This window comes from Carassius auratus, chromosome 8 (assembly GCF_003368295.1).
Source record: "Carassius auratus strain Wakin chromosome 8, ASM336829v1, whole genome shotgun sequence".
Lineage (NCBI taxonomy): Eukaryota > Metazoa > Chordata > Actinopteri > Cypriniformes > Cyprinidae > Carassius > Carassius auratus.
The window spans coordinates 17,250,179-17,275,946 of NC_039250.1; the positions used below are offsets into that span (position 1 = coordinate 17,250,179).

Consider the following 25,768-nt stretch of genomic DNA (forward strand, 5'->3'; position numbering starts at 1 on the left):
CTATCTATCTATCTATCTATCTATCTATCTATCTATCTATCTATCTATCTATCTATCTATCTATCTATCTATCTATCTATCTATCTTATTGCAGTATCATGAATATCTGCCTCCATCCAGCCAATAGAACCAAGTCCCTGCCCTACATTTTTCTCTTTTTTCCTATAATCTATTTCACTAAGAGTTGTGTCTTAATTCAGAAGAAAAGTCACTACTTCACTGCAACTTTAAGTCTTGTACTTTGTCTGTACGGTATGCATTTTGAGTGTCTCTTTCCTGGCGATGTTTTTCCATTGTAAATGGCATCTTCTGATTCTCTGTAATCAACGTTATGCCTGATGCTGCCAATGGAGTTTAACTCACACTGAACCCACAACATGGCTATGGACTGATGCAGTTCTTTGGAGTCATGTGCGCTTGTGGCCCTCCACGAACCTATAAATGTCAAATGAATAATACCTTTAGATATTGAACAGTGGACACCATTTGAATCTTGAGAACATCGGTCTGTTGAAGTGGTTTGATTGTAGATTATGTTTGCTGGTTGCTCTAAAATGTTGCTGTGTTCTCAGTATTTCAGAGCTGAAAAGCACTTGATAGCATTTCACGTTATGAATGTGTGCAGTCCTGCCATGTATGTTCCTATACAGATTAAGATACGGTTATGTTTGGGGAATCAATGCTGAGCGAAGATTGTCTTTTAACAGCAAATTGAGCAGCACTCTAATACTGCAGGATATGATGTCACAGTAGGATGTCAAAGCGGATTCGATGAAAAATCCAACCGGTAGAAAGACTCAGCAATGTGCTTTTAGTCAAAGCCTCATGTTGCTTAAACTTGCGTTTTCCATCCCGTTTCATTTTTGCTTGTTCTTCAGCAGCTAAAAGCAGGGCCTGGGCATTTTGCTCAACTGAAAATGTGAACAGGTCATCTTTATAGAGTTGAAAAAGGCTATCATTCCTTGTTGTGTGTTTATATCCCACATTTAGGGCTGATAGGTGGGTCATGCACCCTGAGAGCCGATCAGATGACTGCGGAAGAACCAGGAGAAGACGGAGAATTGGAGGACGGTGAAGACGGTATATTCCAGAAGAGCCACTTGCGTTTACACTGGCGCTTTTGGTACAGGTAATCTTCCTTCTCACGCTCTTTGCGCGCCCGCTGGTAGTGATCTTCTTCCTTTAGATACCACACTGGAGGCCAGCGATGTTTCTCAAAGTGCTCCAGGTTTTCTGCAAGACAGAATGAGACCGTGATAACAGCTAAATGCAAAACTAACTTCAGTACTCAGATAACTGTTTGGTTAGAGACGCCTGTCAGACTGGGAGAGAAAAATTCAATTAATCTCAGTATGCATATTTTTTGCTTTGCTTTCTATCAGTCAGTATGCTTTGTTTGATCGAAAATGCAATAAAAACACTGTGCAATATTATTACAAATTAAAATTACTCTTCTTATTTTAATTTGATTGTATTCAAACATAAAACACATATATATTATTTATTCACTTTTGATCCCTTTTTACTAAAATTATTATTTTTTAAAGAAATCTTACTGACCTAGAACTTTTAAAGGGTTGTGTATATAGGATGAATTAAATGATTAAATATAGAAATTGTGTTCAATATTAAGAATGTATTCAGAGAATATATCTTGAATTAAATGAAGAGTTAATAAAAAACGCTTATTTACTCATTATCATGTTGCTCCAGGTCCATTTACGTAGTTTTAATATTAAAGAACATATATACAGTATAAAATGTACATTTAGATTTAATAATTTCATAGACAGCATCAAATAATAAAAAATTTAAGCTATCAGGTCAAATTATTATTATTTTTTTATAACAATTAAAAAGAAAATAAGTAGATACAATAGAAAAAGAATAGTGTTAGAGTGATAGTGTTAGAGGGTCCATTTTTTATGATAAATCCAAATAAAACAAGTAGATAGAATAGATGAATAATACAATAAACATGATGATTTTTTAGCAGTTTCAAAGACTAATGCAGCTTATTTAGATTAAGAGTTTGATCTCATTAAAAAAGTCTGTAGCAGAAAAAGTTGGCTGATGAAAACAACTGAATAAACGAGCACGACTGTCATGTCTCAATATGAATTTTGAAGTTAAAATAATAATTGAAAAACTGGCATTTCTACTGATCTGCGGGGCTGTTGAATTACCTGTAGATTTGGCCTTCATGTCACGAGGGAATTTGCGACAGACTCTGTTGTAGTTGGTGCAGATGTGATGGAGGCACCAGCTGGTCAGCTGATGAGCACAGTGGAACTGATGGAAACAAGCACACGGAAGAAAACACTATGGAGAAAATCAGACATGTCCCCTCCAAGACCTCTGAACAACTAGTCTATTTGGTTCCTAACCACTCCTAAAACAGAGACTCTCTCAGTCTGTCTGTCAGTGGTACGCTTACCTGGGCCATGTCCAGATAGAGCAGAACATCTCCATCTATATCTGCTCCCATCATAGCAGCTTCTGTCAGTACCTTCACAGTGTACAGCTCTAGGACAGAAACACAGCACTTATAAAACAACAGAATATGTCACCATTATTTTCAGTTTGTATTCTTTGTTAATTAATGACTGACATTAGACAAAGACCTAAGTGGTGAAAATCAAGTGTTTAGCACTGTTTGCATGTCTGTCTGGTGTTTTAACGTTTAACAAACCATGTGCAAATTCATTAGTCAACACCATGGCTGAGTACTTTCTGTTTGCAGTAAACCAAAAAACTAAAAAACGCAGTTTAAACCTGGAAGACTTATCCACCAGATTTTTCTAAGGGGTGTTATTATGGGGTTTATCCAATTTTGTCTTGTAAGGTTATTTATTAGAATCACATGCTTTCAAACAAACAAAACTGCTTCCATATCCATGTTTTCGGTAGGGATATATGCAGATTATGTTGTATTGTGTCGTGTTTAGCTTTTGCTTTCACTTTTACATGTGACTGAGTGGAGGCGGGGATTCATTTGCATATTCAAGCCCTTAAAAGGCGTTAACAATTTATTTTCACATGGAAAAAAGGTTTCCATGTGTTATACAGAGCACTATGTTATACTGTACAGAATATCACATATGAGTTTTAAAGGATTCAATCAGTGCCTGCAGATTTTGATTATTAAATTTACAAATATTAATAAATACTGTAACAAATAAGTTGCTCATTGTCCGTAAAATTTATTGTAAATATTAATATTGTTAATGGGACCTTATTATAAAATGTTACCATAAACTCTTATATATCTAGATTTATTATTCATTCATTAAACTGTTTTTGAATTTTTGAATTATACATTTATCCAGAGCGACTTGCACTGAATGGATTATAAATATATATAATAAATTAGCTTCACGTCATGCAAAAAACACCCCTTAAGCATGGTAAAAATCACTGTGACTTGCATTGTATTTCAGTGCAAAAGGACACAGTGTTATTTTCAGTCATTGTCTTGGTCCTCAACTCTAGTTAAAGGTCTAAATTTACACAGGATTTGGTTTTCTCAGGTTCGTTTGTGTACCTGTCAGCGCTACCAGGTGAGGCAGACAGAGACGGTTTGCAAGAACAATGAGCTCCATGGCATCCAGATCTGGTCGAGAGCAGAAGCAGCCGGTATAGAGATACTCCAGCACAGCACGCATGCAGCTCCGCGCAGTGTTTGGAAACAGCACCTGATAAAACACAGCAACAACTCAAAGAGACTTTTTCAAGGGAATAAATACTCAGTGTTAAAGAACAGTATGATTACAGTATGCCATCTTCATTAGTAGAGAACAACTTTAAGCTTATGTTAACATTCTGACATACAGTGAGGTCCAAAAGTATTGCATACGCACTCCACGTGTTTTTTTTTTTATGTCTAAGTATTTGTTTTGTCCTACTAACATGACAGCAGAAATCAAGCAGCATGACATCCACAAGTTAAATATAAAACCTAATGTTTTTTTTTTTTTTTTCTAAAGAACATCTTGAGCTTCAGTGGATGAAAGAATATCTGACAATCATGTCACAAAACTACTTATTTGATTGGTGGCCTTGAAATTGTGCAAAATCTAAAATATAGAGTATTTATTTTCTTTTATTATTTTCCTTTTTTATTTTTTATTATTTTTTTTTTTACAATTTATTTATTTGTAATCATAAAAGTTCTAGTTTATTTACAGATGCAAATGTCAATTTTGAAATCTCAAATTTTCATCATGGTTTTAGATATTTGGGCCGCACTATATATGATGGGAATACTAATTTGTATTGATTTTTCATGCTTGGTAAGCTTATTTATTATTTCAAATTGCTAGATATAGCATTGCTCAACCCAGATGTTAAGAGGAATTTTCTTTTTATCTCTCAAAAATAATGTTATTTAATTCTAAGAATAAAAGGTTTATTATTGCTTTAATTTTGGTTTATTATTATAACCCTGGTTCAACGTCATCACTAATGTCCTATAATCTCTATTTTCTCCAGATATTACACAATTAAAATCACCTACTTAGTTATTTACCTCCTATTCTATCCAATTTGAATACATAAAAATCACTGAAGTTCATCAGGTTCCTGTCAAAAATTACATTAGTTCATGTTAGACAAACTATGAAACTGTACACAGTGTGAACATTACAATACACCACAAAATATAATCTTTAAAAGCTCAGTGTTCACATTGGTACTGGTTTAGAAATATTGTGAGTGCATTGTACCTCTTTTGTACAACTCTCCACAAATGGTCCACCAAACATGGCTGCCATCCAATCACAGCTCGAGATAAGCAGCGGTTTATGGGCCATGATGGTGCCATCATCCAACCTGAACACCACATCTGCAGGATAGAACAGACAAACTTCTGTAGCTTTCAAATCACTATTATAATAATACAACCTCAATTCCAAAGTTGGGTTGTTTTGTAAATATGCAAATGATTTGTTCATTCTCTTATCTTTTATTTAATTTACAAAAGTACAGAGAAAAGATTTCTTAAGTTTTCACTGACCAACATGTATTTTGTAAATATGAGCAAATTTTGATTTTGATGGCTGTAACACATTCCAAAAAAGTTGGGACAGAGGCTAAATAAAAGTGAAAGTGTTATAGAATATTTAAGTCAAGCTGGATCATGACTCATCACTGTCAAATTTCATGAGAGCAGTGTCAAACAAATAAAACAATCACATTTTCGCAATGCAAAATTGCAAAGAATTTAGGTCTTTCACCAACTACCACGCACAATTTTGTAAAAAAAAAAAAAAAAAAAAACAAGATTCAGGGACTCCAGAGATACCACAGTACATGTTGGGCAAGGCCCTCAGATGGCACTGCATAAGAAAACGTCATGCTGCGGTGCTAAATATAGCCACACGTGCTCAGGAGTACTTCAGAAAACTACTGTCACTTAACACTGTCTGCTGCTGCATCAAGAAATGCAACTTAAAACTGTTTCTCCAGGAGAAAGATATACATCAATTCCATGCAGTGATGCTGTCGGGTTCTCTGGGCTAGAGCTCATCTCAGATAGTCAAAAAGACAGTGCAAAGGTGTGCTGTACTCAGATGAGTCCACATTTCAACTTGTTTCCGGGAAAAATGGATTTTGAGTTCTCAGTACCAATGACTAAAGGGACCATTCAGACCTTCATCAGTGACAGATGCAAAAGCAAACATCTGTCATGGTATGGGGGTGCAACAGAGCAAACAGCATGGGTGACTTGCATAAAGTATGTGTGAGTCAAACTAGGCCACGACTTCCCCAACTGTTGATATGAAGGTTGATGTGTTAAACATGCCTCTGTCTCAACTGTTTTGGAGTGTGTTGCATCCATTAAAATCGAAATGTGTTAATATATAAAAATTATAATAATAATAATGAACAAAAAAAAACTTTATGTTGGTCAGTGAAAACTTTGGAAATCTTTTCTTTGTATTTTTGTCAATTAAATAAAAGTTAAAGGGAATGCATTTGTGCAAAATGTCCCAATTTCGCTGGAATTGATGTTGAAATTCATATCATATAAACATACTCTACTCTCTTGTAAATCAACATGCAAAGAGAATCTGATGCTGAAATGAAGTGATCATCTTGACAACTTAAAAGGCACTTTGTGACAGTGGCTCGACATTACATTCCACTAAAGCACAATCATAGTGCCAGAGTGAAGGATAAATAAAGAATTGCAAGACAGCTTGATGTCCTCCAAACCCTGAGAGTGCAGAAAAACACGATACATCCGCACCGGTTCTCTCTATCAGAAGACCGAAATCCAGCTGACAAAATATGCAGGGCTTGTTTTTCTCTCTGGGGGTGAATAATTGAGCTGAAGCAGAGGGCAAAATAGCTTGAAGGGACATTCTGCTTGAGCTCATCTCACATTTGTGAAAAATGTGCTTTGGTTACAAACAATGCTGGGCGACCTTCTGCTAGATTGTGCCCTGTACACCCAATGTCCACAGTTTTCAAAAATGCTGTTTGTTTGCTTTTTAATATACACCTGACAGTATTATTCTAAACAGCACATTTACAGGAAAAGGCAAAAGTACTACAAAATGAACCCTGTTGAAAAATCCAGCTGGTTAGGTATGTATTGATGCATGACTGCTGGTCATGAGCTGGTCCTAATCTGGTCCTGAGCAGGAGCTAGTTGCTTAGGACCAGCACATATCCAGCTAAGAACCAGCTTAAAGGGATGGTTCACTTTCAAATCTATGGTCACCACCTCAAAGAGCATGTACAGAGGAGTCCAAATTAAACAATTCCCTATCGTAAGTACACATTGATGACCTAAGACATGAAAAGAGCGCTTTGTGTAAGAAAACGAACAGTATTTATTTATATCATTTTTACCTCTTGTACACAACCACGTCCAACTGATCTGAGTTTGGCCTAAAAATATTCAAATGGAAACTACTGTGGAAACAAAGACACCTACATCTTGGATGTCCTTAAGGTAAGCTAAAACATACCAAAATTATATTTGAAAGTGAACTATCCCTTTAAACCAGCCCAAGCCAGCAGCCATGCTTCAAAACATACCTAACCAGCATATGCTGTTTTTCTCAAAAGGTAATGCTACTGTATGCACAGTTAGTGTAACTGACAGATATACAGCAAGTAAGGTATGTTCTATTTGTACCATTTCGGTTGGGATTTAAATGGACATATCAGGAATTGGAGGCTGGTGAGCTAAAAAGCATGCTAAATTCCATTACATTTAACCCCCTAAACCTCATTTCCATCAGGGTCATGGATCCAATGTAATCCTACCCACTCTACTCAAACCACTCCAAGTGGGACTCCAAAAAAAAAAAAATCCCACTGTAGACTTTATTTGTGTTCCCAAATGACGTCTGCTTCTCTAATCTCTGGGAGTTCAACACAGGATTCACAAAATGCTTGCTTTTGAAAGATGGCTCAGTACCCAGTTTATTTGGACCAGCTGGCTCCAATAAATCGCAAACTGTAAATATGATGAATAATAGATGTTCATGTTTTTTATTGATTGTTCAAAATACGGAACTATGGCAATTTACGTGGTAGAACAATCATAACAGACTGGGCTGTCTGACCAATCAGAGAAAAGTAGTTATCTTAGAACTCCTTTGAATGAGTCGTGGAAAAATATGTGATATTAAATTAATATTTTTGTAACTATTAATATGTTAATGAGCAACTGAAAAAAGCACAAATGTCAGCGCATGACAAAATTTCTCCAGAGCCCCAAAACAACCTCAGTCCCTAGAGGGTTAAGTTTCCTAAAGTGTTATTTTCCAAAGTGTTTGATTATCATTTTAAACTATCCATTTCAATTACTTATTTTAAAAACATGGTTAAATAATCACTCAAGATCAGCCAAAAATATTTGTGAGATCTCTGTGACATTGCTTTAAATGTGTACTCACATTTTTCAGAAGGTTTTGTAGAAGATATGTGATTTTGCCGCATATAAATGAAAATTGATGAACACTATCTAGAAAAATAGTGTGAAAGCATGCCATCTAACTAGGTTTATAATGCATATGACATCTTTTCTGTAACATTTTGAAGCCAACATTTCATTTTGATATCCTTATTAGCTGTTTAGTTGAAATAATGGCCTCTAACCTTCTTATCAATTTCAGATCAATTCCATCTGTTCAACAGTCTTGAATTGTTCTCTCAAAGACAAAAAAGCTAATTTCATGTAAAAGCAGCCATAAAAGCAAACTATATAAAAGCCCACCTCATTAACCAACTACTGAAGTTGCTTTTTGGATGACCATCCCTAATAACTACAGTACCAAGCAAACATACAGTTCACATGCCTCTCACCAGAGAAGGTCCCTTTGGCAAGACATTCTTTCACTCTATTGGTGCGTCTCACGTGAAAGGCCTTGGTGATCTCCTGATTCATGAAGGCCTCATCGTTCAGAATATTGGCCACCATCATACGCAGGTCAAAAACTTCCAGCAGCTCTGCGATGTGGGCCACCTGCATTAGCTCCTTCTCCTGGTCATTTAGTTTACCTGTATACAGGTACCGCAACACCGATCGGAATGGACCAGGCTGCATTGAAGGGTCCATGTGAACAACTGTCATTTTTCTAGGGTTGAAGGTGATGGGGTCATCCACCATTTCTTCTTGGATGCTAATGAAAGCACGACTCAAGGCTGGGAGTAAACGACCACGACGATATCCATCACCTTTAAGAGTTCCATCACTGGTGCAGGCACGCAAGTTTGCTCTATCTCCATTGTCACTACTTTCACAAACGTCAAAACTAGCTGCGCGCATTAGCAAATCGCGGCCAGAAAGCGGTGGCCCTCTGGGACGTTCTCGCTCCCGTTCGGTCTCTTCAGGACCCCGAGGTTCGGTCAAGAAGAGGTCATAGAACTTAGAGGAGGATGTGGCAAGGTAGATACGGTGGGCGAAGATTCTCTGGCATTCCTGGAGGACTAAGATGACGTCGGCGCAGAGCGTGTCCTCCAACAGTCGACTAGGGTGCTCTTCGATATTACTGGATGGTGCGGGAACAGTGATAATGGGTGGAGGGGGTTTAGGGGGAAGGAAGGGGGCTTGCAGGAGTGGCCTTTGAACATTTCGTAAATGCGACTTCCAGAATTGGAGATGACGACGGGAAATGAGGGCTGCACGGATGGCATTGTCGAAAACATCCTTAACCCCAAACTGAGCAACTATGCTGGTCTCATAATAAGGGACGCCTATTTCTTTAGCCACCTCACGACCTTTCTCTGGCGCCAATATCTCATTGGGTTTAATGGGCCTGAAAAAAACAAAAACAAAAAAAAAACACCATTATACTTAGAACTAGCTTTCCCCAATTTACTCACATTACCAACGTTCAAAACCAAAAGACTTAGCACACAAGGAAAGTGACTGGGCATGGGTCAGGGGTGTCCAATCCTGCTCCTTGAGGCCCAGTGTCCTGCACAGTTTAGCTTTAACCAACTTCTACAAACCTGCCTGGAAGTATCTAATTGCTGCATCTGAAAGCTGAAAATGCTGTCCGCGCATCTTTTAGGTAGGAAGGCAAGAAGGCATATCTGAATCCTATGATTGTGTTACATCCTGTCTACTGAGATACCTTCATCTCATTGATTTTTGAAGGAAGCATATATGTAACCTTTACTGCCTATGATATTCAAAATTCTGTGTCTTCAATTGACCGACAAACTATGGTGTTCACAAGCCACACGAAATGTCATAAATTCTGCATCTCAGTTGCTCTCCATGAAAGAGCAGGATTCAGACACCCCTGGAATACAGTAGGTGCAGTTGAGCTTCAAATATTACAAGATAGTTTCATTAAAATAACAAAAAAAGTAAAAAACTCCATAGCAGGTTCCAAGTGATCAAGGGTTTAGAACATTCTAATTCAGTCCATTGCAAGATTTTGGCCAGTAGTTAACACTCGTGCAACTCAATAACGAATAACGAAGTGGAATGCAGCCGTAGATTTTAGTGTTTCCATAACCCGTTCCTTGAGTCACCCCAACACTACACATTTTCAATCTCTTTCTAATCGAAACACACCTGAATCAACTTACTAGATCATTAGTGGAGATTCAAAGGGCCTGTTTACACCTGGCCACATGCATTTTTTTTGATCGGATAGCTATCCGATCGTGAAAGGACCTGGTGTAAATGCCCTCCGAAACACATCTGATCACTAAAACACTAAATCTGATCGCTCAAACCACTTCAGAAGGTGGTCTGGGTTCTATTCTAGACGAAACTGGACAAGTGTAAATGCATCTGGTTGTTGAAACCACATATGTTAATTTTACTCCTCCCAAAATGTTCAAATAATAAACGTGTAAGAGTGTGTTATAGGCTGTATGACATTAGTCAGACTGCACTAATGCTACTGAGCAGCTGAGCATCTCTTCAGCAAGCCAACGCACAAACTGGAGCGAATGGAAATGAAAGGAAAAGACGCAAAAGGTCAACACACAATCATCTTCATTAAAAGTAGTAAGACAAACTTATCTTTCCAGTGCTGATGCCGCATGCTCTCCTATTGTGGTTTTTGATCTTGAAATGAGCTGATAATTAATGAAATGCAGTGCTTATCTTTTGATTTTGTTTGACGGAAACTCTGTTAAATTTAATGGATTTATAACCGTTTTGCAATGACACATTTATTTTTCCAAGTGTAAATTGTAAAAATTGTAAACAAATCTGATAGATATCCGATCAGCAAAAATGCATTAAATGACCAGCTGTAAACAAGCCTTTAGACTTTCAATGAATGAATGAGTCAGATCAGGGAAACATCCAGAATGTGTACCGTTGGTTACCTCAAGGAACAGAGTTGCGAAACTCAGGTTTACAAGATACAAGTGTTGCATTTCTAGCATTAATGGCTACCAACAGTTGTATTTGCTGTCTTAGTTTACCTGGCCAGTGGCCTGCGAGCTCTGTTCACTGCCTCCAGGTCAGCATACCGCAGGTCGAGCTGGCAGCCCACTAGGATAACAGGAGCTCTGGGACAGAAATGCTTGATCTCAGGGTACCACATCGTCCTCACATGGTGGAGTGAGTTTGGGTTTGCAATGGAGAAACACAACACCACCACATCAGACCTGTTAGCAAACCAGAAACAACTCATTAACTTATACAGGTTAAAACTGATTAGTTTGCTTGGTAACCTTTTTAGGGTAACCTTTGACTTCTGCACAATGTAAGCTTCTATGGAATATGACAATTTATGAGTATTTACTCATCACCATTTTTCATTAGTACAAGTATAAATAAATAACTTCACAAACCTTCACAAAAGTGGACAAAATATGGGAAAAAGGACAACATTAAAAATGAAGATTTAAAACTACCTAATCATTTATAAATTAGTTTAAATATAATTAATCTAGTGTGAACGAGAGTGGTAATCCAAGTTTACCTGCCATACGCAAATCTGCGGTCTTTGTGATGGTCCCCGAAAGTGTCCCAGAGACGCAAGGACACGCTGACATCATCCACCACATCCCTTGACCTTTCTAGAACCTGGCCGGAGAGACAGACCTATCACATGCATGGAGATTTACCCAAGAAACTGTGTATGACACATTTTTCAAACTGTTATCAGATTACTTATCAGGGAAATTATCAAAAGTAGCAACTATCACACATTGCATCATTATTTCTTTCACATACTTATTTCATGAATAAGAATATAGCGGCATGCATTCCTCACCTCCTGGCAGACTCTGTACTGATCTATTGCCCAGACAGTGGGCACATGGGTGGCAAGTAGCTGGTACTGTGTAAGCGTTGCGTTACAGGCCCGGGCACAGATAAGACGGGTCTTTCCAACTGCATTGTCTCCAACCACCACACATTTGATTGTCTCGACATTTGGCCTCTCATAGTCCATGTCAGATTCCATAAAATGGTGCCTTTCACACACACACACACACACACACACACACACACACACACACACACACATAAACACAAACAATACAAATGTAATAAAGTGTTTATTCATTCATCTGAATGAATGAATGAATGAATAAATAAATAAATAAGCAATTTACAGAAACAATGGCCTTATTATAATAATTAAATTTAGGCATTTTTAGTTCAAAAAGATGATAATATTTATTTTCTTCATGACATTTAAAAAAGTACATTTTTTAACAATAATAACTTACACATGAAATTATTAGAGTCATTAAACATACTTGGATACTTATGTAACCTCGGTTCCCTGAGATACGGGAACAAGTAATACGTCTTGCTTAAAGGTTGCCATTTTCTCCTGAACTGAAGCATTTTTTCAATTACACAGTGAAACTGCATGGCCATTGGTTCATGTAGTGTATTAAAAAACAAACCAATGTCTCGGCAGTAGAGCTGCATGAGCCTATGGTGACAAAGCCCGCCATAGCATGCCAGAATGGGCGGGGTCATCGTGCTACAGTATATAAGCAGGCGTTTCGCTACAGGATCATAAGGTTACTTTAACTGATTCGAAAACTGAGTCATGCAGCTACAAAGAATGACCAGGAAAGCAGTACTCATTCCCGTATCTCAGGGAACCAAGGTTGGTTTGTAACCTGTTGATATTTCCCTCATACTGCGACTTGCTTAAAAGATGCTATGGGAACCCAATACAATCACTCCATGCTATGGTAAGGCAAGGCAAGGCAAGTTTATTTATATAGCACATTTCGTACACAATGGTAATTCAAAGTGCTTTACATAAAAGAAAGTAAAATAATCATGAAGAATGCAGAAAGATGCGTTTTGAGTCTAGATTTAAATGTGACTAGTGTTTTAGCACATCTGATCTCTTCTGGAAGCTGATTCCAACTGCGGACAGCATAGTAACTAAAGGCGGACTCCCCTTGTTTTGTGTGAACCCTTGGTATTTCTAACTGACTTGATCCTAGTGATCTGAGTGTTCTGTTAGGTTTATATTCAGTGAACATATCTGCAATATAGTTCGGTCCTAGGTCATTTAGTGACTTATGTACGAGTAAAATTACTTTAAAATCAATCCTAAATGTAACTGGAAGCCAGTGTAAGGACCTGAGGACTGGTGTGATATGCTCAAATTTTCTGGTTCTAGTCAAAATCCTGGCAGCAGCGTTCTGGATGAGCTGCAGCTGTCCAATGGTCTTCTTGGGAAGGCCAGTGAGGAGCCCATTACAATAGTCCACCTTGCTGGTGATAAAGGCATGAACAAGTTTCTCCAAGTCTTGGCTGGAAACAAAACATATAATTCTTGCAATGTTTTTTAAATGATAGTATGCTGATTTAGTTACTGCTTTGACATGACTACTGAAACTAAGGTCTGTCTCCAGAATCACACCAAGATTCCTGACTTGATTTTAGATTAGTTGTTTGACCCCTAGATTCAAGGTATGCATTCACCTAGAACACTTCATCTTTGTTTCCAAATGCAATGACTCCAGTTTTTTCCTTATTTAACTGAAGATAGTTCTGGCACATCCAACTATTAATTTCATCAATGCATTGGCAGAGGGAGTCAGTGGGGCTGTAGTCATTTGGAGATAAGGCTAGGTAAATCTGGGTATCATCAGCATAGCTGTGGTAGGCAATTTGGTTCTTTCTCATTATTTGACTTAGTGGAAGCATATACAGGCTAAACAAGAGCTGTGCAAGAATTGAGCCTTGTGGGACTCCGCATGTCATGGACGTCCACTTAGACTTATGCTCTCCTATACTCACATAATAGCCTCTCCCTTCTAAGTATGATCTGAACCATTTGAGTACCATCCCAGAAAGCCCGACCCAGTTTTCCAGTCTCTCTAGTAGTATGTTATGATCGACAGTGTCAAACGCAGCACTGAGATCTAGCAATACCAGCACAGATATTTTGCCAGAGTCACAATTTAAGCGAATATCATTTATTACCTTAATGAGTGCTGTCTCTGTGCTGTGATGCAGTCGGAAACCAGATTGAAAATTGTCCAGATATCCATTTGAGTTTAAGTATTTGTTCAGCTGATTAAAAACTACCTTTTCTATAATTTTGCCTATAAAAGGAAGATTAGATATTGGTCTAAAATTGCTCAAAATTGTGTTATCAAGATTGGTCTTTTTCAGGAGGGGCTTAACAACTGCAGTATTTAGGAAGTTTGGAAATGTCCCAGAAAGAAGTGAGGCATTCACCACTTCTAAAAGATCTGCTTTTAAGCAGTCAAGCACACTTTTGAAAAAAGATGTGGGAAGTGTGTCAAGACAACAGGTTGATGATTTTAGTTGCTGCACTATGTCTTCCAGAATTTTGCTATCAATTGTTTCAAAAATAGACATAGTATCATTTTGATATTTTGGCCGAATCTGTCTGACCTCTGCATTACTTGAGGATGTGCTAATTGCCTTCCTGATATTTATGATCTTCTCAGAAAAGAAAGAAGCAAACTCATTGCATTTGCTGTCTGAGAGCATTTCACTTGGAATCTGACTTGGGGGGTTTGTCAGTCTCTCAACAGTGGCAAAAAGAGTACGAGTGTTATTTAAGTTACGGTTTATAAGGTTTGAGAAGAAATTCTGTCTAGCTGTGGCTAGTTTCACATTAAAAGCATGAAAGCTCTCTTTATAGATGTTATAGTGAATTTCAAGTTTCGTCTTCCTCCACATTCATTTGGCTTTTCTGCATTGTCTTTTCATAGTCTGAACTGCTGTTGATCTTCTCCAAACTGATTTCTGTCTGTTTGTTTTCTTACTGACTATTATTGGTGCAATATCATCAATAACATTCTTAACTTTTGAGTTGAAGGAATTAAGGAGAATATCAACAGAGTCTGCAGAAATGCTTGGTGTTAAAGATATAGCCTCCATAAATAGTACATTTGTGTTCTCGTTTATGCATCACCTTCTGACACAGATCTAGATTCAGTGGTAGCAGAGATCAATATATCAAAGAAAATACAGAAGTGATCAGATAGTGCTATGTCCTTAGTAACAATGGATGAAATGTTTAGACCCCTACTGATGATTAGATCCAGAGTGTGTCCACCTTTGTGTGTGGGTCCATGCACATGCTGAATCAGGTCAAAAGTGTTTAGAACCGTTATCATTTCTTTTGTAGTTTTGTTTTCTGCATTATCTATGTGAATATTAAAATCTCCTGCAATTGCAAAACAGTCAAACTCTGAGGAAATTATTGATAACATTTCTGTGACCTCTTCGACAAAGGCTGGAGAGTATTTTGGAGGCCTGTAAATAATAATAAACAGAATGTGTGGGGCACCTTTCAGCACAATCCCTAGATATTCGAAAGTACTGACCAAATGACACTTGCTTGCATTGATAGACATCTTTACATAGAGCAGCAACACCCCCACCTCTCCTAACAGTCCTGCAAACACTCATGTAAGTGAAGTTAGGAGGGGCTGCTTCATTTAGGATTGTTGCACTGCAGCTGTTTTTTAGCCATGTTTCATTTAGAAACATAAAATCCAGATTGTTTGTGGTTATAAAGTCATTGATTAGAAATTATTTATTTTTTAGTGAGCGAATGTTTAAAAGTGCTAACTTGATGGCAGTGCTTGGTGTCTTTATATCAATCTTAGTTTGATGCATAATAGCCCACATATTAAATGAGTTTGCCCTTCGGTTTGAGAAGGCCTTAGACTTTCTATCACGTGATAAAACTGAAATAGAGAAAGCTACAGGCACAATGGGTTCCCGCTTGGTCTGTAAGCAATTGTGAATATTGCTGCTATTATAGCGGGGACCTATATACATCAAAGTCAGTCTGTGAGGAGCTCTGTGGGCAGGGCTCAGCAGGGATAGTGTCTATCAGAAGTGATTGTTTTGGCTGCATGGTGTTATCAGTGTCCTTGTGGGATATGTCAACCACATGATGACTCGGACCCGGTGTGTGTGTGCTGAATGGCTTGACACACTCTGCTGAACGATGATGAAGGGAGAAGTAGATATTGTCCTTAAACACTCTTGCACCAAGTTTGTTTGGGTGGAGGCCATCCGTTTTAAACAATTGTCTATGGCCCCAGAAAAGATTGAAGTTGTCGATGAAATTGACTTCTTTTGTATTATAAGATCTTTGTAGCCATCAGAGACCGTTGCTTGAGGAAGGCAGCATGTTGTTGTAGTCCTGCTACGGATGTTTCTGATAACAGAGTCACCCACTATCAGAGTCCTGGGCTCGGCTGTGCTCTGAGCTGAATGCCGCTGTCTGCTTGACCTTGAGCGCCTGTTAGTAGCGGTGTTAGCTGCTGGCTGATCAGATCCATGTTTAAATACATTTGGGGATTCCTCAACCACATTTATTAATGCTTCAAATATGTTCTCAAGATGTATAGGGGGTGGTAGAATACCAGTATTTACAAGCCTTGTCATAGTCGAATCTGGGGTAGAGGAAGCAATGGCAGCAATACGAGAAACTCGTGACAATCTGATATCTCGTGTTCCTTTGGGTCTCGCTCCCTGTTTGTGCCATCGATTAGTGTGGCGATCAGTTTTGGCTTGTTCCTCTACACTTGGTATAAACTGTTGAGACTCACCGGCTGTATGCTGAGGGGGTCAATGACGACGGTCTGCTGAGTGTTCCGTCTGTTTTGGAAGTCCAGAAGTAACTTTGTTTCAAGAATCACAATCCTTTGTAGAATTTTGCAGCATTTCATGCAAGAAGAAGATCCAACAGGAGGAATTTTCTCTCTCTTCTGTTTGAATGTAGGCAGTTGTTATCCCGTTACAGGAATGTAAGCTGTTAGCATTGGGAGACAAAGTCTTCTTTTTGTAGTATTATTCCAGTCCCAATGTTTTTAGTTTTAGCGTTTGTGCCAAAAATCTGTTGTTTGAGCACTGTGCTGATCTGCTGAAGTAAAAATCTTAGAAAATTCTTAGAAAAGTACAGAAATAAGAAGCAAAGCGCAGAGCAGTAAGCTAGAACATCTGAACGGTAGCAAAGCCGGAAGCAACCAAAGCCGGTAGAGGAATGACTGCATAATATAACCACCTTAAGCATCCAATGCCTATGGGGAAGTATAACAATATTCTAAGTAATCGTTCCAGAGGACTCTTACAATATTGCCACTCCCTGGGCCAAAAGTATACAAGCAAACCAACCTAAAGATCTTGAGCGTGTTACGGTCAAGGACACTGTCAGAACTGTTTCGCATAGTGCAAGTGTGTGCCCACTTAAGCAGAAAAGACTCTGGCCTGCGAGGCCGGGATGTCCAGGTTATAAAACCTAGCCGGCCAGAGCACAGGTCTCTGAAATGGACACACCGAGGCGAGGCTACGAGGCTTGGCTTTTAAGAAAGTGCAGAGAGCACACTGACCTGCACTCTAAATGGAGTGGAGAGCGCCTTGGGTGCATAACCATACCTTGTTTTCAGGACAACCTTGGAGTCATTTGGCCCAAATACCAGGCAGGCAGGGCAAAGTGAAAACAGTAAGTGGGCAAGGCGTACTCAGCCTCCTGGCCCCCTTCACGAATCAGACAACCGAGTTGTTCCTGCCCACCGATTGGCCTGCTATAGGGGCCCAGAAGGCCGATATAGCAGCTACGTATACTTTGAGCATGGATGGGGAGTGTCCCTTATCCAGTAGCTCTTGCAGGAAGTACAAAATCACTGATTAGTCAGGGAAACGGGTCCCTTCACCATGGTTTAGGCACCAAGCGGAGAAAACAGACCACTTCATGGGGTAGAAGTGTCTCATAGACAGGCTTCTGAAATCGAGTTTAACACACACTCTGGGAGGCTTGGGGGCTCCCGTCGAGCAGCCAAACTCCAGTTCGCTTGAGAGAGGAGATCTTGTCTCAGTGTAATGGACCAGGGGGCTGCTACAAGCAGCAGAGTTAGCTCTGACAACCAAGGTTGGTTCTCAGCAAAAGGAACTGACAGGCTCGACTAGAGATGTCAACAATTAATCGATGATAGATTAATTGTCGATAAGAGATGCAATCGATTAAAGCAATAATAGTCGATTAACCTATTTCATTTTGGGCTGTGTGCGGCTCATGCACAAAACAGTATATAAACATATATAAACATCTGTCATAATGTACAAATTAAGCTTTTAATGTGTTTTAAACTTTAAAAGTACATTAAAATAGAAACAACACAAAGTTCTTCAACATGGAAAGCAACAGAAATGTTGTAATTAAGTCATTTCCCCAGATAATTGTTTCATATTGTGTGCTTTGAAGGGCTGCAGGACACAGGCCAGAAAGGCTATTCATTCCTACAACTTGTTAATTCGTTCCTACGACTTATTAATTTGTGGCAACTGTTCATGTTTCATTAATTTTTTTCCTTAACCCAAGATTTAACTGAATTGAGGGAACAAATTAACACATCGAACAAATTCTTAATTCATTAAAAAATGGGTTGCTTTAAGGAAAATGCATAGCCTACAAAAATAATAGGCCTACACAAATAATGGGGGTTCGGTGCCTTGCTCAAGGGCACCTAAGTCATGATATTGCCAGCCCGAGATTCAAACCCACAACCATAGGGTTAGGAGTCAAACTCTCTAACCACTAGGCCACAACTTCCCCCATAAACTCCTGTTATAATTTAGATTTTTGAGGGTGCACTCTTGTCATAAAGTAATCTATTACTTTTCCTACATAATTTTTTACAAAGAACATTGGTAAAATATATATTTGGGTGTCTTAGACCTTTCCAACGATATATAGTTTGTCAAGATTAGATTAGATTTAATTGTAATATAGTGAAGTAAATGTAGGCATCCTGTATACGGGATGGGGTGACAGTTTATGCCAGGGGTAAGCAATGTCAGCCCTGGAAAGTCAGGGTTTCTCCAACCCTGAAAAAAAAAAAACTCACTTGTCTGTAGCCTTAGTAATCCTGAAGACCTTGCTTAGCTCCAGGACCGACCTATACTTGGTCTATGCGAATGCATGTAAAGTACAAGCCTAGTAGTTTACATTATAAATAAAAGTTTAACATTCATATATATTGCGAATATGGAGACATTTGGTTTTGTGCCGAATGAGACGTGAGTAATAACCTCCAAATTAATTTAGCCAAACCCACACTGGCTCTGTCCTAATATGCACACACACATGCATTATAACAATCTAATGCACTGTAAATCTAATTGACAATTTGACAACAGACAGCATGATCAAATTAAGTACTGGTCATAATACTCATATAAAAATGTTTTGGAAGTGGTTCTCTGACTGCACAGCACAGCCACACACGGCACTGTTATATTTGAGACAGTTTTATTTTAAATGCCATAATTCAAAGAACAAAACAAAATTTTCGGTTCCCATCCCTACTGATAAGCCATTTCCTCAAAGGCTTATCTCATGGGAAGTCATGGCCTAATGGTTAGAGGGTTGGACTCCCAATCGAAGGACTTGTGAGTTCTAGTCTCGGGCCGGACGGAATTGTGGGTGGGGGGAGTGCATGAACAGCTCTCTCTCCACCTTCAAAACCACGACTTAGGTGCCCTTGAGCAAGGCATCGAACCCCTAACTGCTCCCCAGCATAAATGGCTGCCCACTGCTGCGTGTGCGTGTGTGTGTGCGTGTGCGTGTGCGTGTGTGTGTGTGTGCGCGCACGTGCGTGTGTGCGTGTGCGTGTGCGCGTGCGTGTGTGCATTTCGGATGGGTTAAATGCAGAGCACAAATTCTCAGTATGGGTCACCATACTTGGCTGAATGTCACTTCACTTTCAAGAATCGTCTGTGACGGGGGGTGTTCGGAATGTTAAAGTATCTGTCTTTCAGGTCTAGAGAAAAGAACCAGTCCCCTATGTGAATCTGCGAGAGGATCTGCTTCAGCATAGTCAACCTGAACAACCTTTTCATGAGGGTGTGATTCAGGTGTCTGAGATAAAAGATGGGCCGGAGACCACCATCCTTTTCGGGGACAAGGAAGTAACGGAATTCGTACAGATATTAAATTGCACAGTGTAATGGGTAAATGAATTTACCAGAGACAGAAATTCAACAAACACAAACACACACTGTTAGGCTTTTATTTGTGCACATAACTTGAATCAATCCGTGGAATATGTGGTAGATACCTCATTCTACAGAGTATCTTTCACAGGCATTTGGCTGATAAATTTTGTTATGTACCACTAGATGGCACTGTTTTTGAGACACTCAAATCTTTGAATCTTTTCCCGAAACTGTCAGAGGAAAGCCTCGGTGCTTCACGAGGCTTCATTTGCCCATACCTACCCCCCTACATATTTCATTGTGCTCAGGTTGTTCATAAAAGCCAAAACAGCCCTAGTGGCAAGGGCTTTGATTTATTTGAATGACTGGCTGCACGGGGACAGGGTATTAGTGAGAAATATAAGAGGAAACTTCCTCTCTTTTTGAATAATTTTCCCACTATTACATAGGGCAGTTGCTAGGGCACTTTTACAGGCCCAAAATTTGCAACAAACATATATCCCTCTGCACCGGGTGTTGAACGGGGTGATAAGAGGCTTAGCAAGACTTGGCCCCCTCCTCTTCCTTTCCTGCAGATCAGGAAGGTTCCTGAGGTGCCAGTTCCAATGCTATCTTGGGTCGGGGTCCCTGGCACTTAGGAAAGGGGTAGCATCTGGCTGAGTGGGAATGCCCTTGGGTCTACTGATTCTTGGCAGGCTGAGCAGCGGGGCAGCAGGTGCAGGCTGAGTGGGCTGCTGAGTCGGTGTAGACTTAGGGCAACTAGGAGCAGCTGCGGAGCTGAATCACTTTGGCAGGAAGTGTCAAATGGCCTGGGATGACTTCTGTGCCTCCGTGAAGCACTAAGCGAACCCTTCAACTGCCGGTCCAAAGAGGCCAGACCACCTTATTATTAATTCCTCATTGTCGTTAGAATATGTACAGTACCAAAAACCTTCAACTGGCTGTTATTAAGCCTCTCATCAAAAAAACAATTTGACCCCAAAGAACTAGTTAAGTATAGACCAATCTCGAATCTCCCTTTTCTGTCCAAGATACTAGAAAAGGTAGTATCCTCACAATTATATTCCTTCTTAGAGAAAAATGGTATCTGTGAGGATTTCCAGTCAGGATTTAGACCGTATCACAGTACTGAGACTGCTCTCCTTAGAGTTATAAATGCTCCTATCATCTGATTGTGGTTGCATTTCTCTATTAGTGCTATTGGATCTTAGTGCTACGTTCGACACTATTGACCACAACATTCTTTTGCATAGACCAGAACACTTTGTTGGCAATAATGGAAGTGCATTAGCATGATTTAAATCATATTTATATGACCGCCATCAATTCGTAGTAGTTAATGAAGAAGTATCATATTGATCACAAGTGCAGTATGGAGTACCTCAAGGCTCAGTACTAGGGCCATAACTTTACATGTTACCCTTGGGGGACTTCACTGTTATGCTGAAGATACTCAGCTCTGTATTTCTTCGTGGCCCGGCGAAACATACCAATTTGAAAAACTAACGGAATGCATAGTCGGATATAAAAAACTGGATGACGAGTAATTTCGGTCCCACTTTATATTAGGTGGCCTTAACTACTATGTACTTACATAAAAACTTAAGTACAATGTACTTATTGTGTTCATATCAAATGCAGAAATGTTAATCCATGCATTTATGACCTCAAGGTTAGATTATTGTAATGCTTTATTGGGTGGTTGTTCTGCACGGTTGGTAAACAAACTCCAGGTAGTCCAAAATGCAGTAGCTAGAGTTCTTACTAGAACCAGGAAGTATGACATATTAGCCCGGTCCTGTCAACACTGCACTGGCTCCCTATTAAACATTGTATAGATTTTAAAATCTTGCTTATTACTTATAAAGCCCCGAATGGTTTAGCACCTCAGTACTTGAATGAGCTCTTGTTACATTATAATCCCCCGCGTTCCCTGCATTCTCAAAACCCAGGCAATTTAATAATACCTAGAATATCAAAATCAACGGCAGGCGGCAGATCCTCTTCTTAATTGGTGCCTAAACTCTGGAATAACCTACCTAATATTGTTCGGGAGACAGACACACTCTTACAGTTTAAATCTAGATTAAAGACCCATCTCTTTAACCTGGCTTACACATTACATTAAATTTGATTCTAATATCCAAATCCGTTAAAGGATTTTAGGCTGCATTAATTAGGTAAACCGGAACCGGGGACACTTCCAATAACACCCAATGTACTTGCTACATCATTAGAAGAATGGCATCTACGCTAATATTAGCTGTTTCTCTCTTATTCCGGGGTCACCGTAGCCACCAGATCCAGTCTGTATCCAAATCAGAGGGTCACTGCAGCCACCCGGATCCAGTACATATCCAGACCAGATGGTGGACCTAGAGCGGAGTTGCTCTCTGAAAAGAAAGCGATCTGCGAGTGCAGAGAGGTGAGAATGATGTTCTCAAAACCAATGGCCATAAAGTTTCACTGCTTGATTGAAAAAAGGCTTTTCCCATAGCGCCTTTTGAACAGTGAAGTATCAACAGGGAACTGAAATTTTTCTTTATCAAAACAGGAAAACAAAATTACATTTCTAAGAATGAAACAAACAAAATTCCAATCCCATAACATGTCATAATAGGAAAATTCACATTTGTTCTCACAAATCAACTTCCTCCATTCACACCTTTGAAAGTGATCTCTGTAATTGTGGAGTTTCAAAAAGACCTGATTCAGAATGTTAAGCAATTATAATGGCAACACTACAGCCCTACTGTCTCTGTATTAATGCCAATGGCATCTAATTTCAGTTGTGTACTAAATTTTTAACTTCCATGCAAATTAATTAATCACTTGCACCAACACAAATAGGCATACAGATGATTCAAAAACATTCCATAAATTGAGTTTGGTCTTATACTGTGTTCCAAAGATAAACGGAGGTCTTACGGGTTTGAAACAACATGAGGGTAAGTTATTAATTACATAAATTTGCTATCTCGGTGAACTAACCCTTTAAGGCAGTGTAGCTTCCATGGAAAAACAGGCCTTGTTAACTTTCAGAGGATATTCTTCAAAAAAATAATTGTTTTCCACAGAATACACAGCTTGTAATGACATTGGGGAGAGTAAATGATGACAGACGTATTGGTTTTAAGTGAATTATTCCTGTCATGGTGAGTGATGCAATTTTTTATTAAGCTCAAAGCTGTTACCAGCATCACCATCACAAAGCTTATAACGTCACAAGAGGTAAAAAAAAAAAAAAAAGCTGATGGGGTTACCAGCTGGGTGATCCAAAAAACAGTGGAACAGATGCTAATCATAAAGTGCAGCTGGGATGAGATGTTGCCTTTGTTTTTATTTTTTGTCGCCCTGAATTCATTCTGTAATAGATGTGTTCCATTAAACTTGTAGTGCATAAGGTGTGTATATACTTAAGCACTATTCTGTGCCATTTTTAGCATAAATAGTAACAATAGTGTGTTCAAAAATTCAGAAAAGAAAAAGTGCAATAGAAATTGTGGAGGGGTGGGGCTATCAGACTCTGACACTGGATGACAAAATAACACTATATAATTCATACGCTAGATGGTTGAATAAATACTGCATGACGTGTATAGTGCATCACTCATTACACAACTCAGCTCTAAGCAGAAAATGTAGTCCTTCAAAAAATAAAAAAATTGTAATTTAGTCATCTTCACGTTTTTCCAAACCATTTCATGTTTATATATATGCCAATATGTGAAATAATGTTCCATCAACATTCATCATAAAAGATATATTTATGTAAAAATTAAAAACACATTTAGGCTTCTCTGACCTGAACTTATTAAAAAAAGAAAAAGTGATTTAAAGAAAAGTGACAACATTTTATTTGAATGATTAAAAACTTCTAGGTGACAAATGTGTAAAACCTGGTTTGAGTGATATTTGCACAGATTGGTAAAGATTTAAAAGGCCAATTAATAAGATTTTGGAGGCTGCACTGTGATCTTTACAGAGAGTATAATGATATTGGATGATTCTGGTTTTAAATATGCCTGACAAGATTTATTTTATTTTATTTAATTATTTTTTGGTATATGAAGTATTATTTAGCTGAATTATATTAGAGGCTGTAATAATCATGGTTAAAATGCATGATAGTCATTATTTATGCTCAGAAAGAATGCAACTAAACATATTCTAATGTATGGAGAAAAAAATAATGCAGTAACCTTTGTTTTGATGCTTAAGTCCCACACATAGTCAGATACCTAATGGTCATAAACTTATAGGTGTATGACATATTTAATCAATATGGATGCATTATAAAAAGGTTCCATCACTTAGTCTTAACTGATGAAGTTGATACACTCTCACATGACAGAACAAATGATCAAATCACGAGCGCATTATCAAAAATGCATTATAAACTTTACCTTCAATTCTAAAAATAGACCAGCATCGCAATCCCTGTAGCCTCCATAATAGTGCAGGCATAAGCATTCTCAGTTTAAGATTATGTAGCTCAGAAAAAGCATACATTAAGAAGTATTAAATTGAATACGAATAATATTAAGTTATGTACTGTTGTATTTTATTACCTTGTTTCTTGAAAATGGAGGTGGCTTGAATAGCAGCACAGTCTTTGGTTTCCAAGGAAACTTAATTTACTTCTCTACTACTGTTCCACAAGCTTTGGATATTAATGCAGTGTTGTTTATGGCATTCTAATCCCATAGTTGTTCTACTATTCTAATCTTAAATGGGTAAAAGCATAAAATTTAGGAGCCTCTTCTTAAACTGTCCGATGACTGAGGAAAATTATCCATCCCACTCAAATCTAGAGCACAATCTGAAGCGTTATGCCTTTCAAGAGACATATAGCTACAAGACTGTTACCTAATGATTTACGATATTTGCTAGTAAAGAAAGTAAGGTCAAACTTCCAAAGGGTGGTCAATTAAATCATTTATTTATTTACTCATTTTTATTTTAGAATTTATTATTTAGGCTATAATTATTAGATTTTATTAAAATATCTTTAAAAATTATTACAAATAAAATAGGTAGATGTACTAATAATGCAATAGGTTATATAAAAAATAAAATGAAATATTTAAATTGATTCAAATAAAGTGGCCTATTTTTTAACATTTAAAATGTATTTTACAGAATTCAGAATATGTATAATGGACAAATTAACTAAAACCACTGACAAAAATTATCATTATTATTTATTTATTTATGGACACTCGAATGATACTGTCTATCCCGTTTGCAGTTACAGGAAACACTACAGCAGTAGCTTATCCGCCATGTAAAACGAGATGTATTTCTGATAACTCTCACAGGACGGAAACATGCAGCAGCATCCATTGGATCTTAACCGTGGTGCAGCCGCATTTTCTGAATGAAATAAAGTGTGTTCATTCACCGCCCCTGCCTTACTGCATGCTATTATGTAAGCGCGGATGCCTCTTGGGAAATTATACTTTTAGTGTCGTCTTAATAAATAACACTTAAGGTCTTCATAAAGCAGTAAGTAAATAGAGAGAGACACACACAGATGCTGCGGCTGCTCTTACCGCATCACAGGGAAGTGCTGCATCGGCTCGGCCGATATGGGGAAGCGACAGAAGAAATGCATCGGCTGTGGCTGGAGACTGATGAAAGCTGGAGCTAAACTTCATTTTCGGATCAAGAAATAGCGGCTTGGTATCGCTGCCGCCGGTCAAACCGCTTACGAGAGGAATTGTTCTTCGTTTCTCAAACGCCATCGGTTGAATCGTTGACTTATAGGCCGGACAGACTGACTGCTTTTGATGCTCCTCAGTTACCGTACGAACTCTACAACACAGGCACAGCAACACAGCTCTGCCCATTCACTGCACACGTACA

The 25,768-nt window shown here is 38.5% G+C and overlaps 1 protein-coding gene across 1 annotated transcript; it reads right to left on the bottom strand.

The window, feature by feature from the left end:
• LOC113107446 (rho-related BTB domain-containing protein 2) lies at positions 1–25,768 on the bottom strand. The gene is made up of 10 exons (XM_026269955.1): positions 25,456–25,768; positions 11,709–11,910; positions 11,415–11,518; positions 10,912–11,097; positions 8,323–9,275; positions 4,725–4,843; positions 3,545–3,695; positions 2,438–2,526; positions 2,187–2,292; positions 1–1,233 (listed from the first exon to the last, which is right to left on the bottom strand). Exons 1-10 carry the CDS (start codon positions 25,515–25,517, stop codon positions 1,025–1,027), a joined length of 2,181 nt encoding a protein of 726 aa, XP_026125740.1. The 5' UTR covers positions 25,518–25,768; the 3' UTR covers positions 1–1,024.